We start from the raw sequence: 18,022 nt of genomic DNA, 5'->3' as shown, positions 1-18,022 counted from the left end.
ATTTGGATAGGGATTGAAGATGCAGGAAATCCATCTATTCATGTAGAAATGCTGCAGTAAGGTCTGTTACTTTTTTTTTTTTAAAGTGATTTGAGACCACGGTCTTCCAACAAATCATTAAGTGTCTGCAGAGTATAGATTTAATGGAATTTTCGTAGTACCCTCTGCATATCCCTTTTGTTTTAATTTAATTAAAAAAGAAAATCTCATCATAACAAGGGTTTTTGGTTTGGTTTGTTTTTTTTCCTCTGCTGTGGGTACAAAGATCAAGAACACTTGCCAGGGGAGCAGGCTGATGAAGCTGCCAGATGAACTTTAACTGAACTTAAAGCAGACCCAGATCTCTTAAGAGCTGAGAAGTAGTTCAGTATGTTAGGGATTGCAGCAGACGTAGGAAATATCCTTGTCAGAAACCCAAGTAGAAAATCTCCTTCACTTCATAGCATGTGTCTTGGTTTGGTTGTGAGGTTATTTTTTTTCCTTTTTCCTATGGCAAATCTTAAGCTTTCCAGCAGAATCTAGCAGACCTCAGGGAAGGTACTTTGAGGTTTGTTGAGATGATGGATCTTTGGATTCCAGAGTGTGAGATCTGGATTTACGATTCATCTCTGAAATCTGGAAAAAATGGGTAACTTTGTTTCTTCTTGATAAATTGCAAGCAAGGGCATAACTGTTTTGAAGCAAGCTTATATTCTATAGGCTGTGTCCCATCTGATCCTTTCATCGATTTCCACCCCTACCCCATCCTGGACAGAAGAGCTTTAATCTTTTTTGTTTGTAAATAGATCTTCTCAAACCTTTCACCGCTTCAAAATACTGCGGATGCTGAAGAATGTACTTTGAATTTCAGCATAATTGCTTAAAAAGCATTTAGCTGCCAAAATACTTTTCTCTCCTCTAGGATAAAAAAGGCATTGAATGCCTGATAGCTGCCCTTCATGGGACAATTTGTTGTGCAAGTTCTCTGAATGAGTTGATTGTCCGCTCTGAACAGAACTGAATGCAACTTCACCGTATCAGCTTCAGAGCAATACTGTGTTGTTTGTGTGTGCGTGAGAGAGGTGCTCTGAGCATCATGCCAACATTCCTCAGTTTCAGGCTGCTGATGATGCTTGAGCTAGCTTTAAATCAAGTAGCGTGGGTATTGTTATGCTGTCCTGATACCATCCTTCTTAAGTTTTTAGGGGTTTTAATCTACCAGGGTAAGCCGCATAAAAATGCGTTAATGGGAAGATGATAACAGCATCTGTTCAAAATCGGGGTCCAGATGTGCCAGCTTTGTTGTACAGAAGTTTAGGTCATTCACTGCTCTTAATGTTATGAAGTTCAGAAACGGTGGGTAGATTATCATGGATGAAAAGCTTGACTCCTTGAACAGGAATTTGGCTTTGCTTCCAATTTTCTGAGAAATGTTCAGGTGTAGTTAAACTGCTACAGATACTCTATTCAGAACAGAACTTAAAACATTCCTTTACAAGCAGGGATGAAAGATGATTCTATGTAAATTTTTTAATACTGGGCTTATTATAGTAACTTGATCATTTTCTGGTAGGATGTTCAGCAACATGAGTATCATATGCCTAACACCTGTTCACAGCTCTTTTCTTGAGGGAGGATGTGTAGGAAAATATGGAATATCTTGTTTTAAACATTTTACAAATGCTCTAAATGCCGTGTACTTACAAGGGAGCTATAAAGAAATGCTTCTTGCTTTAAGCAGAAGAGCAGGAAGCCTGTGATGCTCTTCAGGTAAAGACCACCTGAAACCTGGGTTCAGCTTCAGTCAGTGTTCTCCAGGTATCAAACTGATTTGATCAGCTACCATGTGTATTTTCTTTTAGTTAATGAAAAAGCAATTGCTCTTGACCCATTGCTGCCTGATAGGTTGATTGTGGTCTAGGAAGAAAGTGCATTGAAAGGTAGTTTTTAATCTGCCCTTGTGGAAGTCATACTCTGCAGAAAAACCGGCAGTAAGTAACCTTGGAATTCAGAACTCTAAAAATAAAAACATCATCACTCCTTCGCAGAGATTAAAAAAAAAAAAAAAGGCAGGAGAGAGAGTGTGTGTGTGCTTCAAAAAGAAGAGGTAAGGAACCTAGGCTATATATAGCTTTCAGAGATACTATTTCTTGCAGAAGCCAGATAGCTTAGAAGTATTTCATCTTTGAAATAAGAAGGCAAAACCTTTCTCCCAGGGTCTGCAGGAAGACATCACATGATTGAGCAAAGAAAGTTACTTGATTACTTGAACTCTTGAAGGTGAAGGCATGCTGTGTTTAAAAAGCCACTGAGTTCTCTGCTGTAGTTCATGTAGTGCTAGAAAATCATGTTGACATTTTCTTAAGAAGTCCCCGAAAAGAAATGAGATCAGAAATTCACAGCAGCTGCACTGGGTAGCTTATCTATTCTAAAAAAATGGTTGTTTTCCAGGCTTTACAGAAAATGGGATGTTTAATCAGATTATTTTGTTTCCCTGAAGAAGAATCTAAGTAAAATGGGGGGCTTTGAGTAGCTATGTTTGCAGAAGTATTCTTCAAAACAAAAATGAATGAATAACTCTTAAGTGATTCAGATAATTTCTACCTCCTCAAAAGACGATAGGAGAAATAAACTGGTTCTGTCCTTACTAGTGAGATGAAACATGGAATGTTTCTTTGCTCTTACCTCTTCCTAGTTCTGTGCTCAACCATTTGCTAGTTGGAATTGCACTGGAAAAATGGGACTTTTTTTGATGGTGTGGAAAAGCAGGGGAAGGTGACATTCTCAAACCTGCTGAAGAACACTAAATTGATTTTCCTTTATTTTTTTTTGAGTGGGTAGCCATGCATCCTTACCCATTTCTTGATTCTTGTCAATATTCATCTGTCTATCTGTTCATTTATTTTCTTCTCCTGGAAGGCAATGGCAACAGCAACACTTACGCTTTTGGTTCCGCTAAAAAGGCACAATCTTAGCAACTGGAAAATGAGCTAGAATTAAATACTCAGAGTTTTTCAGAATGTGTCAGGTGGTATTTTTGCAGAACTCATTAGTTTGAAAATCAGGGCTAGATGATTCAGTGGGCTTTCATACTAGCATAGGAGTCTATCTATGGCCTGTTTTTGATAACTTTCTCTTCTCTTTTTCCCCTGTACCTTACCATTTGGCATGACTGGTCATTCAGCACTGTATTTTAAATTACCAGGAATGAGAAATGGAGTGGTCAGCTATGGAACTTAGATAGCCTTTAATGAATGCCAGTATTGACCAAATGAGCCTGGCCCTTCTCCTTTGTGCTTCTCGTTTATTTCCTGTTTGGTATCTTTCATGTTTCTGTTTTGTTCTTAAAAAAAAAAACCAACACATTCATCTTTCACAGCTTTTTGTAGTTCTTTAATCATGTTGCTCTGAATGGTTTCATTTCCAAAATACTGCTTGTGGTTTATATATGAAAAATAAACATTTTAAAATATGCCTGGGAAGTGTGAGGGAATGGTAGATTTTACTAGACAGATATTGCAGCATGGTGAAAGCATTTGGAAAACCATTGCTCAGTTTTATTGCCTATAAACAGAGATCTTTTTTGCTGTCTGGACAACAAGTGTGGAGACACAGGATTGGTTATATGGATTTCACTGTAATGTGACTACAGTTGGAGAAGATGTAACTTTTAAATTGTATCCTGCAGACTCTCAAACACAATGGCTACTATATTTAAACCAGCAGGACTAAGGAAGGAAAGTTAATCCTTCCTCTCATCCCACATCAATGCCCTCTATATTTATCTGTTGAGGAGAATGCATGCTGTTTTATTGGGGATTTAGTTGTTGGTTTGGTTTTGAAAGATTTTTGAGAGCAGATACTATAAATTATTACTCCAGATTTTTGCACGAGTCATATATGATGAGCTGGTTTACGTGGAATGAGAGAGCAAGTGGTTATAAAGCTTAAACCATTTTACTTGTCACACAGAGTCAAAACATCCTGAACTGTTAATAGGTGACATTTGTCAATTTAAGTTCATATTAACTTTTCTTTCAAGGGAGAGGAAGTGGGAAAGAGTGTTTCCTGAGTGGACCCATAGTCCATGGGGTGCTGAACGTGCCTCAGTTGCTTGGCAGAAAAGAGAATTTAAAAATCTGCACTTCCATTTATTTTTGTATTTGGGGTTTCCTTTTGCTTACTGCTAGGATAATTAAACTACTTCTGTTTTACAGCTTAAATAAACCAGACACTAATTTAAACAGACTTTTTTTAGCCAAATAAATAAAGGACAGCCCTGATCATAAGACTTGCCAGTTTCCATGTGTGATCTTTGCTTTGTCTGCTAGGCTTTTTGTATGGAGGATTGGTGCCAGTACTTCGCTGCCACTGTTAAAGTAAAAACTGTAATTACATTGTCAAAATAATATTTATAGTATTTTCGGGGAATAATTGTGGGAGTGTGACAAATATATTATACTCATCAAACTTTTATGTAAACATAAGCATGAGTTTCTTATTTGAGTTATTGGTGCTGTTTTTGGCCTTTGTGTTTTCCCAATCTGTAAAAATAATATTGGGATTTTCATGGTCTTTGTAGCATTTACAGAGTGTATGCTGTAACAATCAGTTGATACATTATCTGGTGGAAGTAAACTGCTGTTTGCACTTGTATTGGGATTTTGGTTTCATGTTTCCATAGCTTAAGAAAATCCTGTGTTTTTGTTGAGTTTTGCTATCCCCTAATTATTATAGCTCAGAGCATTTTACTACTTTACCAAACAGGAAAGTTTTAAGTAACTGGTTTGTTCTCTCGGTACCACTTGGGGTTGGTCAGGGGTAGTTTTTTTGTTTGGTTGGTTTTTTTGGTTTTGGGGGGTTTTGGTTTGTTTGGTTTTTTTTTTTTTTGGTTCCTTTGTATTTAGCTCATTGATTTTTATTTTTTTTTTAATTGTACTTCCTAGTACAGATGTTTCTGGCAGACGCATAGTCACCTTTTGAAAGCACTCAGACTCACTTTCAAATAAAAAAAAAAAAATACAATGTTTTCTGACAGTAGACAGTTGCCCCTTTGCTAGTTAATGGTGCAGGCTGGACTCTAGGCATTCTTGCTGCTGGGCAATGGTAAGTTATCAGATGCAAAAGTGTTCTGGTTCTTCCCTATACTGCAGTTTGAAGTTTACAAGTGCTCTGTCGGTGCTGTGTTTTGGTGAATACTGCCACAGCTTTTGAATTAATTGTCTTCAGAGCATCTACATCAAGGAGTACAGCCATGCAAGCTTCACCCTTCCTAGGCATGTCAACCTGCTGCCACCTTCTGTGGGCCAGAAGGTTCTCCTGGTGGTCCTCGTATTTTCAACCAAAAGCCGTTAAAGGCTGTGGAAAGACTGATTTGGGTGGGCCTTGGTTCAGGTCATTGTTCCAGGTCTTTGGCCTTTGGCCTTTTTTTCAGAAACTGCAAAATAAGGAGCCAACTTTTATACCTCTTTCAGCTGTCTGAAGAAGGAAAAGAGCCAAACCTGGACTAAGACATGTCAAACTGATAAATTATCTGGAGATAGCAAACACTGAATTGTCTTAGCTCTTGTGTGTGTAGAATTGTCCATGTCTGCAGTGGTCAGCTCTTGATCTGTGCAATGCAGGTCCCACACTTTGAATCTTGTGCAGTGTGTACAGGCACAACTAACTGTACCCTGCAGGGTTAGTACAGTAGAACATATTTATGTGATTCAGCAGTAATTGTCATTTTGAGTAAATGCCAGTGTTACCGTGCCTGTTTTGCATGCTGGTCTTGGCTGTGACTTCTAGTATTAATATGGAAATTTAGACATGACTTAAGTTTTTATTTGTATTTTTTATAATTTTATCTGGAGTGGAGTGAGTTTTGCAGAGTGCAAGTTCAGATCCATTGAAGAAGAACAGCTTTAGGACAAGGGGCACTATTTAAATGCAACATTTTCTTAAGGGGGAGGCAAGGAGGGGAAGAATGAGAGTGGGGCTTTCAGCAAAGCCTGTATCATCATTACTAGACGCTTGATAACACAAGCAACTGTAGTTGTGGGATCTTGTGTCCAAATATAGTAAGCTCCAGCTTGCTGTGTTTATGCTTTGTTTGTCCTGTGGAAGACTCCCCTCTTGATTTAAAACCTTTTCCTAACTTTGGTCTCAGTGTCCTACCAAGTTTGAATCTTGATAATGGGTTTTTTACTACCTTGGGCTTGATTCTGTACTTTAATCCTGTTGCTTCTGCAGTGGTTGGCTGCTTTAAGCTATGATGAACTGAATTACTTTATTTACTGTGGACTGTGAGCATAAAAGTGTATTATTGCAGTGGCTTGTTGAGCACAGTTTGAACTACAGACCAGGTCCTGCCTAATGAGGTTCCCCTGTCAGGTACTGGTGACATGGATGGCATTGGTAGCAGACTTTGAAATAGTGACAGAAAAGCTCATACTTCCCAACAGTTCGATGTTTTTTGCACTGATGATCAAAACTGTCTTTTTCGTGGTATTAATGGAAATGGTTTTTGATTTCTGTACAGGGAAACAGGTGTTGACTGTCTCAGAGTCAATACAAATAATTTTGCTCCAAGGAGAGAGACTAACCTGAGCTAATATCCTTAAGTCATAGCAATTAGTGGGTCAGTGGGCCGTCTTGTAGGTTTCCCTTTTCTTGTTGCTGGTACTGCTTCTTAGGCAGTATGTTTTGTTTTGTTCTTCCTTCTGCAATTTGGAGGCTTTCTAGTACAGCCTGCCAAGATGTTGCTGATTTATGACACATGCATAGTGGTTCTATAATGTGGACTGATATTCACTTGGAGCACAAAGGAAATGGGAGTTTGCTGATGTCTGTTTAATTAGAATAGTTTCTGGTTACTTTAATTGAGGCTTGAAATGAACAGTAATGAATGTATTTCCGTGGACCTTTAAATACAGTGTTCTGTAAGCCCTTTCCTTCCTTCATTCCTTGCTCTTTACTGTCTACTGCCCTACAAGCAAATAATGTCAACAAGATTCATACTGAGGCAGGTTTCTCATCTACATAAATATATGTGAATCAAATTTGCAGAAATATCTGTAGACTTAAGATGGTCACCAATGGTTTACTGGGAGGGGGTTAAAGTGAGTGGAAATTACTGTTCTATACTGGATGGAAAATGTATTCCCTGCCTTCGGGTGGAAAGGCTGTGGTGTTTTTGCTTTGCTCTGACATTGTGTGCTGAATCGGCAGCTGCACTGGGAAGCTCTGGTGTGAGTAGGGCCATCATCTTTCTGATCATCTTACCTTGCAGCAGCTGCTCTGTGGCTGTTTCTAGCTTCCCTCTACATCAAAGGCAGGAGGAGGAACCAGTCTTTCTCTCAAAACGTGCTGCTAGGCTTTCACCAGAAATGGGCAGACATCGATGGGTTTTGCCAGTTACATACCATCCCTAATAGGTCCTGTGGTTATCGGCAGTGATGGGCATAGTGCAGGTCACATGATTCTTCCCTGCTCCTCCTTCACCACAGCTTCTCTTACAGCTATTGTGGAGAAGAGATAATTTTTACAATAATGTATCCTCTACATTATGTTCTTATAGAACTAGGTGGTTTTTGTTTTACTCAGCAAGGATGTCAGGATCATAAAATCAAGGTGGGAAGCAAGGGGCAAACAATCCTTTTAATTCAGAGAGCTTCATGAAGACAGGGTGTCCTAAAGGTAATGTAGGGAGAAGGAACTTAACTGTTTTCATGTGTACTGAGAGGAAATACTCTAGAAAAGAATTTCCCACAGAGGCTGGAGAGTGCTGTTACTCCTTCCTCCAGGGAAAGTGAAAATGGAAGGGAGATGCAAATGAGGTGGAGGAAGATTCAGGGAAAGAATAATGGGAGGCATCTGCTCTTTGGGTAAGCGATCATCTGTTTGGATAAAAACAAATGATAAAACATTTGGATTAAATAGTTACAGTTATGTAGAAGTTCACCATGGCATTCTCTCGGCCTTTTGATTATTATTGCCACGACACAACTTCCAGACTCTGGTTAATGAGCACTGTTCTGGTGGAAAAGGAGAGTACTGTCTCTAACCGGGGCTTTCTGGATGCCTACTACAAGACATTTTTTTTCCCTTCTGCAATATCCTTTTTTGCTAGCAGTTTTGGGCTTGAAGAGAAACACCATGTGCCTGTCTTTCACTTTCCAGTTGGAATTTTAGGGAATATTGCCAGTGCAGAAAGGAAAAGTTACAAATTTATACCAGGAGACATCAAGTTGTTTCCCTTTCTTCTGCCCTCTGGGCATACATTGAATGTAATATCCAAGGAACCGTCGTAACAGGGCAATGAGTAGCTGCCTTTATAGGTGTAAAAGAAGGTAGTGCCCAAAATGTGGATGCTGTTGGGTGTCCCAAAACTATTACTGTTTATTAATGGTGGAATGCAAGTAAACATACTGAATGTAAGTTCACTTGTGGATTTCTGTCTATTGCAAAAGGACCATGATCCATTTATTAGCCAGGTACGGATTATAAATGGCCCAAAGTGTGTGTGGGAAAAGTCTAATATCCTTTCCACAGACTTACAGAAAAAGACCATTTAGCTTTTCTAGGGAAAAATATAAGCACTTTGGTGGAAATTTTGGTTTAAATGAAACAACAGCCACACTATGCCATCAAAAATAATTGGAGAAATTTGCTCATGAGCTTGGTTAGTATTTTACATGTTAATCTTTTTTTTTCTTTGACCTATACAAGGTATCATGCAGTAGTTGTGTCATATGGTTAGATACCACGAATAACACATAGTGGGTGGCCAGTCCTTCTTGTTATTTTTCTTGGTTTCCTGGCACGGTTTAAGTCCATGTTGAGACTCCCCAGTACTTCAAACTTGCTGATTTTGCTACAGCAAGGTCTTTAAAGAGACGTTGTCTGTTAGATTTAGGCTCAGTTTCTAGGTTGCTGGAGGAAAAAGATTTTTACATCCTAACGCATGCAGGAAGCTTATAAATGCAGTTCCCAAGTCTGCAAGCACTTAGATATGTTTTACTTTGCATAGGAGAGTAATCTCAGGCATGTGTTTTTGCTATTTGTGGGGATGTAACAGGAGTACCATTTATTATGCCTTTAGACTTTAATAGATAATTAATTAAAGAAATTAACACACTTAAGATGTTTAGTTTCTAAAAATGATGCAATTAAAATACCAGAAGATAAAGAGTGCCCCTCTTACTGTATTTAATAACTATTCCTAATGCTGTATGAATTGGAATCATTATGAAACTGATCTCATGTCAGTCAGTGGGCTGTAAAACTACTTTTTTCCTAGTAAATGCACAAGTAAGGTTGGTTTGAAATGATTTTTTTTTTTTTTAATTTACCATTATGAGATCTCATTAGAACTAAATTTGCATGAGAGGCTAATTTTATTGAGTGGTCTGATGGTTTCTTCCAGCTCCCTTCTAATCCACTTGTAACTCTACATTTCTAATGGCATGGTGGGGATTTTTCTTGCCGTTCGGTCAAATTCTCCTTTTAGTAAGAACAAAGTGTTTTGCCTAGACATTTGTCTTTCAAGAACAGAATGGTTGTCCAGTCAGTGCACATACTGTTCTGTTAATATTAGAGTTGGCATTTCTGAAGCGAAAGAAAAAAAGTTAAAAGCATTACTTCCTTCTGGAGGTAGAGAAGATGAGGAGTGGGAACAGAAACTTATTAAACACAACATTCCTGGTATTCCACAAATGGTAAAAATGGGTTACTAGTCTGCACTACAGCAAGTGCAGTATGATCAAGGCAGAAATATAATCGGTAGCTAGACGTTCATTTTATTTACAGAAATAAAATACTAAGCACTATTTTAATAACTTTAAATGACAGAGCCCATATATGCATTGTACATTCAATTTGAGCAGTCTAGACAGACTGTTTTCCAAGGAAAATACATTTTCATCAGTATTTGTGGTATGATTCATGGTGGTGAAGAGGCAAATAACTCTTTTTATGACTGGAAGTTGCTTTAACTTGCAGCCACAAGGAAACAAGTCAATAACTGGATGATAGTGGTGGAAACTAGCATTTTTAGTAATAGAGGTCTACACCTTCTGCTGAGTTGAAGGTTTTAGTTTTCCAGGGATGGCAATACATCACAAAACATTCTGCCATTGTTTACAAACAACCAAAGGTGGTCTGTGCAATGGCTCACAGTCTACAATTCAGATTTGCAAAACTCATAGCTGATTTACAAGGTGTGCATGCTGTTGGGAGGCTGTGATTTGGTCTAAGTACTTGCAAACCATTGTGCTTGCCCCCAGTGTAGAGGGGGCACGCCAGCTATGTCTTTCATGCGTACTTAATGGTTTGTAAAGCATTAAAGTGTAAAAGATATGCAAGTTTGCTAGACTTGTGTTTGCAGTCTGGTAAGTGATGCTGTACAGTTTCAGACATCCTTTGATTGCAAGACATGCTTTGATTGCATTTATTTTATATCTCTATGTAACTCCAGTAAAGGCACAGGATTGCACTATCTCTGTGCTGTCTACCCCAAATAAAAAGAATGAAACTTTCTATGACTGTTGTAAGCCTCTGCAACTGAGGCCAAAGTGATTGGTGAGCAAGTTCATGGGCTCCTGTTCTTCCCTAGAGAAACTGTAGTAAGAGTTTGACAGATAAGTCCGATTATCTCTCAGGAAAAAAACTCATGTTCTGTAAGTAAGACATAAAAGTGTGTATGAATATGAACAAATAATATGCATAATAATATAATAAACCAAAATAGACTACACAACATATTGGTTGTGTGTAGCAATTTAATGAGGAAAAATACTGGGGGGGAAGGGGGGGGAGGTGTGTGTGTGAGGGTGAGAAATTGCAGTTAATCTTGTTGATAGAGGCTTTCCAGCAGTAAGTTCTTCTAACTTTGTTTTCTAATTTTTAAATGAAAAGCACACACTAAAGTTTGGTTCAGATAGTGTGTGATCAAAAGAGATTGGAAGGAACAAATGGAGCTGTGATTTTGAAGGTACTGAGCTGGTGGAGTGCATTTAAGGCATCTTTGTGCAGGGCTGTAAGAATCAGCTGCCTCATTTGTTGCGTGGGTGGCATTGAGCAACTCTAAAAGATCAGTTTACATGTAGACAAACATTTAGGTACCAGAATTCGTTAGGAAAAGAGTTGTTGTTTCCCCTGTATGGGTTGTCCTGTGGTATAAAGAGGTTGTTTTTGTAGAACTTAGAATTCTCTGTAACCCACTGTAGGTTCGTTGTGAAACCTGAGTATTTGCATTTGCTAAGGAGCATGCTGCTTTTGTAGTAACCACTGATATCTCAAAGGGGGAAAAAAGTTATTCAGCTCTTAAGGCCTATCTGTGTATCAGAAGTTACATCTTAGTAAATGTAATTTCACAGTGGTTGACCATCAGGTTAAAAATAGCCTTGTTGACCACACACAGTGTAACTTTTTTTAAATTAAGGTTTAGCTGTGCTGATAGCTACAGAATTATTTGTTAAAGTCAGTGCTTATAGACACCAGCAGGTAGGGAGTGGACTTAAGATGTTAAATAGGTCAGTCCTATGGAAAAGACATTTTTTTTATACTTATGAGTACTAATACTAGCTAATGCAGCTGGAAGGAATGGCTGGCAGTTATTTTTAGCTTGCTAAAGATCCATACATTTTCAGGGGAAAAGTTTAATAGTTGTCTTCTTATTTTCTTCCTTTTATTTCCGTTACTTTTCCTTCCCCTTTTCACAAAGCATAAGGTTTATTGAGTGGATGGCAGAATGGTTTCAGCTGGTATACTGTGCAGTAAGTTGGTTTTAATCAGCTTTTGGATTTTTCTTGCCTTTGCTGTAAGGACAATTACATTGTTGGAGAGGAGAAAAGCAGTATGTGTATTCTACAGATTTCTATGCATAGTTGAATCATAAGTTGCGGCAGTCAAGTTCAGTAGTTAAAACAAAACCAAAATAGAAGCATGGAAATTGAATGCTAATAAGAGACTTCCATAGCTGGGAATGCAGTGCTTTTATTGTAGCATTTGCATTTTTTAACATATGTATACCTTCCTGTGAATTAATAGTTCTAGTTGGATTTTTCGGGGGGGGGGGGGGGCGTGTGTCTTTTTTTAGAGCATGAATACCAAAGTCTAGGTTTGCAACGTTCGTATTGTTATTTCCTGTCACTTGGTAGCTTGGTGCTAGGCTATTACAATTTTTTCTGGAATCATCCGTTAAATGGTGGGAGAGAAACACTGCGTGTAAGATATTTGTATGCTTCAAGTCCATCAGGTGTATATTTGGGGTTGGGGGAAAGTGTTTGGTTTTGGGTAGTGCTTGTTTGGTTTTGATGCTTTTTTTAAGTGTAAGGACACAGGTGCTACTGTGATAGGATACAGAGAACATGCTACAATTATCTACTCTAGTTGCCATCCAGTCTGGCCTTGAACACTGCCAAGAATGGGGCAGCCACAGCTTCTCTGGGAAACCTGCGCCAGTGTTTCATCAACCTCATCATTAAAAATTTCTTCCTTGTATCCAGTCTAAACCTACCATCTTTCAGTTCACAAGTGCTGCCCCTTGTCCTGTCTCTACAGGCCCTGGTAAAAAGTCTCCATCCATCATTTTTATAAGCCCTCTTATATACTGAAAGGCTGCAATACGGTCTCTTGGGAGCCTCCTTTTCCAGGCTGAACAGCCCCAGCTCTCTCAGCCTGTCTTCATAAGAGAGATACCCCACCCCTTTGACCATTTTCATGATCCTCCTCTGGGCTTGTTCTTACAGGTCCATGTTTTTGTAGTGAGGACTCCAGAGATGAACACAGTACTCCAGGTGGGATTTCACAGTATAGGTTGGTCTAGCTTGTTGGTGAAGACCCTCTTGTCTCACTTGGCCAGGTGAATCTCATCAGCTCCCAGCAGACCTGGCTTCTCAAAGGTAGATCCATGATCATATAAGCTGAAGCATAAATATTCACTCTCTGGTATAGCCATATTTGTCCTATGTCATTGACCTGACATCACAGTAAGTACTTTGAAATTAGTTAAGTTTTGTGTAATATGAATTATTTTAGTTTTTCTTTTCATAGGGAAAAGGAGTTCAGACACTGCAGAAGCAGTGCAACAGTTGCACTGTAGTTGTGACAGAATTGATTGGACAGATTGTGAGCTAGGTCCTGTTGTATGTAATCTGTATTCCAGTAGCTCAATTACTTCAGGTGTTTGTAGATTCACATCTTTTGAATGGCTGAGATTCATCAAGTAAGATTAATTGGATGGGAAAATGTTGCATTATCAGAGCATCATCCTTTTTTGCTTATTTGTGAATAGATACAGTATCTTTTGTCTTTCAGATTAAATGCTTTCCCATATATTGATTTACGTCTTCCAATTAAAAGAAAGATGTTAACTATTACTGGTTAAAACTAACCATTTACAGGTGAAACTGTTTTGTTTTCCATGGTACATCCACAGAATCTTGACCTTTTCCTGGATCCTTCTTGCTTGTTCAGGAGATTGCAATTGAACAAGGGCAGTGTTAATTGCTTTCACAAGTATTAGGACTCCAATGTGTTAATGGAGAATTTGTAGATATTTATTATTGTACTGCAAATGTGTTCATAGCATTTGATTTTTTGTAACGTTAAGGGCAGCAACTTCTTTTAAAAGATCTTTAACTTCTCCCATTCCCACCTTCCCTGCCCCCCCCCCCCCCCGGCTGTAGTATTTTTTTTGACAACATAAGCTCTGATAACCAAGGGGTAATTGACAGCTGAAAAAGATCAAGCGACTTTCAGGTAAAGCAACCTCATGTCCTTTGAGAGATCTTTCTCATAGCCGAGCAAGTGAGGAGTTCACCAAGAGAAAGAATATCCTATTCCTAGGATTTAGTGCTTTGTTGGCTTTTTTCTAGCAGGGAAGTTTTTCCATAAAATATCTGCTAGAACAGTAGCATGCCCATGCTTGCTGTCCTTCAGAAAAATTCTGAGTCGGCAGGATGGGAACCAGATGGATGGGAGAAGCGGAAACATAATGACAAGCAGAAAGTAATAAAAAAGAGCAGATGTGCTGGGAGACAGAACAGCATAAAGGAGAATATGATTCAAAATGCATTATGGAGAGAATATACATACTGCAGGCTTAAGAAATATATATGGAAGAAAATTACTTACTATTCCCTAAGCCCAAGTGACCTCATTTTAGACTTGCTTTCTTTTTGTTCCCAAGAGGACATATGCCCAGATCTCTGTAGGAAATCTGGCTGCCAGCTGGCCCAGCACCTTTTAAAGAGTCCTAATTTTGTATTTGCAGACCCTGGCAGTATCAGCCACCTTCATCTGTAATGGGCTGCTCATTGTAATATCTGTCAAACTGCATTTTGACATTTAATACTAAGTTTCTTTGCCAACCTATTAATAAGGGCCAGGTTTTTGAGAGCTGTCAATAGGGCCAAAAAAAGTGTTTTAATTTTGTGAGGTCTGTGGGTTCAAGCTTTTGTTTTACATGAATTTGCGCCTTTTGACAGACTCTAGGTTATTAATGTGTATGATGAAATATTATCTTCCTGCATTTTAAGTCTGTATTGAGAGGAGGCTGGAATAAATCCTTCATAGTAGTAGTAGAAATCTGCCATATTAAATTCAGTGTTAAAATCGGTGGTAAAGTTATTTGGAGTACTGGAGTTTTTCTGGGATAGAAGTCAAAAAGTACTGAGCACATCATCATATTGTATAATGACTTGTCCAGCTAACCAGAACTTAATGTGGGTAGAGAGTGAACAAATTCAGTTCTCTTGCTCTGGCTGTACCTGCTGCAACAAAATTTTCAAGCTGTCTCTGGCCAGCATAGGGAGGGTGCCTGGGGAGCTCTCTTAACACCAGGCAAAGCTGCTCTTGCAGAGTTCAGGTGATGACAGACTACCTATTTTTGTTAATTTAACAAGAGGAAGAAAGCCACCTCAGATCTGGAAGAGGCAGAATGACTACTGCCATGTGGCAGCCACTGGTTCAGCATGGGTCTGCTTCAGTTTGTGCTAACTGTAGATCCAAGCTTTCACTGATGTCAGTCTGTCTTAAACCTTGACAGAGTTAGTTAATTCTTGTAATCACTAGTAGCCAGGTGTTTGATCAAACCATGTTTGATATTCCTATAAGTCTGGGGAAAAAGCTGGATTTGTTTTGGGTATAATTCTGGAATACTTTGTAAAATTATTTGCATTGGAAGAGAAAATGCAAATATGCATTGAGAAATGCAGTGAAATACTTCACCCTAAGCTTAATTGAGATGGATTCTGTAGTATACAACCATGATGCTGAAGTTTGTCATTTATTTGAAATTTATTAGTGGTTCTTTGAATTCCTGTTAATATATATTCTGGGTTTTTTTTCAGCTCTTCGTTGTAGCCTCCAATTTCTTGGAAACGTTGCAGCAGGAAATGGAGATTCCCAGAATAGCATTTGGAAGTGTGCTTTCCCAGATCTCTTCTTGTAAGCATGGATGCGGGTTGTTTTTTTTTTTTTTCTCCTAATGTAATTTCTGTGGTTATATTCATATCTTTTCTACACAATAGTTGTGCCTCTACTAGCACTATGAAGCTTTGAAAAATAACTTTGGTGAGAATGTGATGGTTGAGACCATATCCTGTAGATGGTTTTTTTGTTAGTCAACTACAGAGGTCAGGACCTTTAAAAACTGCTTGCTCTAAACTAACAGTAAATTGATTTCATTTAAGAGAAATGGGAAGAAAACTTCTATTTCAAATTAGAAGCTTCAAACATAAGCTTTATTTAAGAGGTATTTTTAAGTAGTTATACTCATCTGGTGTCCTCGGCATAAGAAGAACATGGAGCTGTTGGAGCAAGTCCAGAGGAGGACCACAAGGATGATCAGGGGACTGGAGCACCTCCTGTATGAAGACAGGCTGAGAAAGTTGGGACTGTTCAGCCTGGAGAAACTGTGGCGAGACCTCATAGCAGCCTTCCAATATCTGAAGGGGGCTTACAAGGATGGTGGGGAGGGACTTTTTGTTAGGGACTGTAGTGATAGAAGAATGGGTAATGGGTTAAAACTTAAACAGGGTAAGTTTAGATTGGATATAAGGAGAAGGGTGGTGAGGCACTGGAATGTGTTGCCCAGGGAGGTTGTGAATGCTTGATCCCTGGCAGTGTTCAAGGCCAGGTTGGACAGCCTTGGGTGACATGGTCTAGGGTGAGGTGTCCCTGGCCATGACAGAGGGTTGGAACTAGATGATCTTAAGGTCCTTTCCAACCCTAACCATTCTATGATTCTATTATTTTCAAGAACGTACCTTTTTCTTTATTCCCTTTGCTGCTATGGAATCTACAGAGGTGACATAATCTTTGTATATTCTAATGATTCTGCCTCCCTCCCAGCCTTAGCAGAGTATCTTCCTGGAGGTTCAATTACGTATGTGTAATGAAATATTATAAGTGTTCGTGTGAAGACATATGACAATACTGTTGATGTGTTTGGTCATTTTTTTGTAGTAAGCTAGTAACAAAGGCACTTCCATTCAATTTGATAATCATTCTGAACGTATTTTTGGAGCCTACTTGTCAGCGCTGGATGTAGAAGTACCTTATGATAATAGAAGCAGATGATCATTATTATGGTTTCACCCAATTTCTAGAGCTCCAGTTAATTCCAATTTAGCATTAGTTTTGTAAATTGCCTGTTAAGTTTGACCTTCAGCTAGAATTTGGATGTTTTTCTTTGGAGATAACTTCTATCCCTCTTAGGCAATAGCGGACTGTCGTGGTTTAACCCAGTCAGGTAATTCGTTCACTCACCTCCCCCCCCTTTCTTGCCCTCCCCCTGCTCTCGGAGTCAGGACACAAACACATAATTTTCTAAAAGACAGCAAGGAAAAACAACCTGGCAAGCTGAAAGTCACTAGTTTGTTTTTCCATGTTCATTTGTAACTTACTCTCTAAACTCCTTATTTTCTCTTAAAGGACATGCCTAACATGCAGTGATAGGAAAATTATTGCCTATTGTTGTATGGTCCTGTTCACCTGCCTTAATTCAGAGAAGGTGAGAGAACTACTGGATCCTGGGAACTTGACTGTGGCTCTTCATGTCCTGAAAGTCTACAAAGTGCAGTTGGAGTCTGAGTGGTCGTATGTATCTTTAGATTATTCCCTGCCCCCTCTGAATTAAGTGTTTTTTCTGGTGTAAATCTCTGTATAAAAAAGTCAAGATTTGTGACACTACTAATAGTAAATGAAAATCTGCTTAGAAATTAGTAATTTGGTACAGACATAACTTTCATGATACTTTCACTGACCATTTTGATTGCTGCTAAAATAAGACTACATTTTTGTTGAGGGTATAGACAGGAATTTTAAAATCATGGTGGGTTTTTTTGTTGTTGTTGAAACAGGGCTCTAGAATCATAGAATGGTGCAAACTAATTTATACTCGTGTGCTGGTTTGTGTAGATTTTTGAAATAAAGTTAGCACACAATATAGTCTTACAGACTTCAGTTATTGGGTCATGGTAGGAAAACTTGTATGACTGCTGCTCGTGAGTACTGCATAAAACGTGGGTGGGGTTCTTTGTTTTTAACAGATCAGTTGTCTGCTGCAGCATGCAATCATTTTTATACCAAGGCAGAGAAGATGTTTTATTTGTGAATATTACATGTTTCGTTTTCATAGCGTTAAGAGCACCCAGTCAGTGGTCTTACTCCATTGAGTTTTAATGTGTTTTGCTAGTGGCCATTCTTGTAAATACTGTCATCAGTCACGCATTTGAGAAATGTTCTGCCTTGAATCAGCAGGGATACCCATTCTGTTATTTTTTTAGATGATGCATTTCAAGAGGATAAAAGTTTGTATTTTTTGTAACCTTCTTTTGAAGGTCATATTGAAACTGAAAATTCAATTAGGAAGATTTGTCAGGGTTTTACTAGTTACTTGGAAAGTCTCCAAACAAAATTAAGATGATCAAATGCAAAGCAACTGTCATTTAATAGTTTGCTTTTGTACTTTAAAATGACTTCAGAATTATTGGTGGCTGTTTTTTTTTTTCATAACCAGGTCAATTTGCTTAGGACATAAATAGTTTTCAGA

General features: G+C 38.6%; 1 protein-coding gene across 4 annotated transcripts in view; it reads left to right on the top strand.

Annotated features, from left to right (window-relative positions):
• ATXN10 (ataxin 10) overlaps positions 1 to 18,022 on the top strand; it is a 113,579-nt gene that overhangs the window by 11,585 nt on the left and 83,972 nt on the right. For 3 of the 4 annotated variants that reach the window (XM_061472021.1, XM_061472023.1, XM_061472020.1), the window contains 2 exons: positions 15,318 to 15,414; positions 16,903 to 17,067. In XM_061472021.1, coding sequence (XP_061328005.1) covers positions 15,318 to 15,414; positions 16,903 to 17,067 — 262 coding nt within the window. The remainder of the gene's footprint in view (positions 1 to 15,317; positions 15,415 to 16,902; positions 17,068 to 18,022) is intronic. The other variant, XM_061472022.1, reaches the window with a different exon arrangement.

Source organism: Pezoporus flaviventris, unplaced genomic scaffold, assembly GCF_033815535.1.
Source record: "Pezoporus flaviventris isolate CSIRO_AGI_PZ_B2104156 unplaced genomic scaffold, CSIRO_AGI_Pfla_v1 ptg000070l, whole genome shotgun sequence".
Lineage (NCBI taxonomy): Eukaryota > Metazoa > Chordata > Aves > Psittaciformes > Psittacidae > Pezoporus > Pezoporus flaviventris.
Note: the sequence above shows the minus strand (reverse complement) of the source record. Positions and strands in the feature narration are given on the sequence as shown.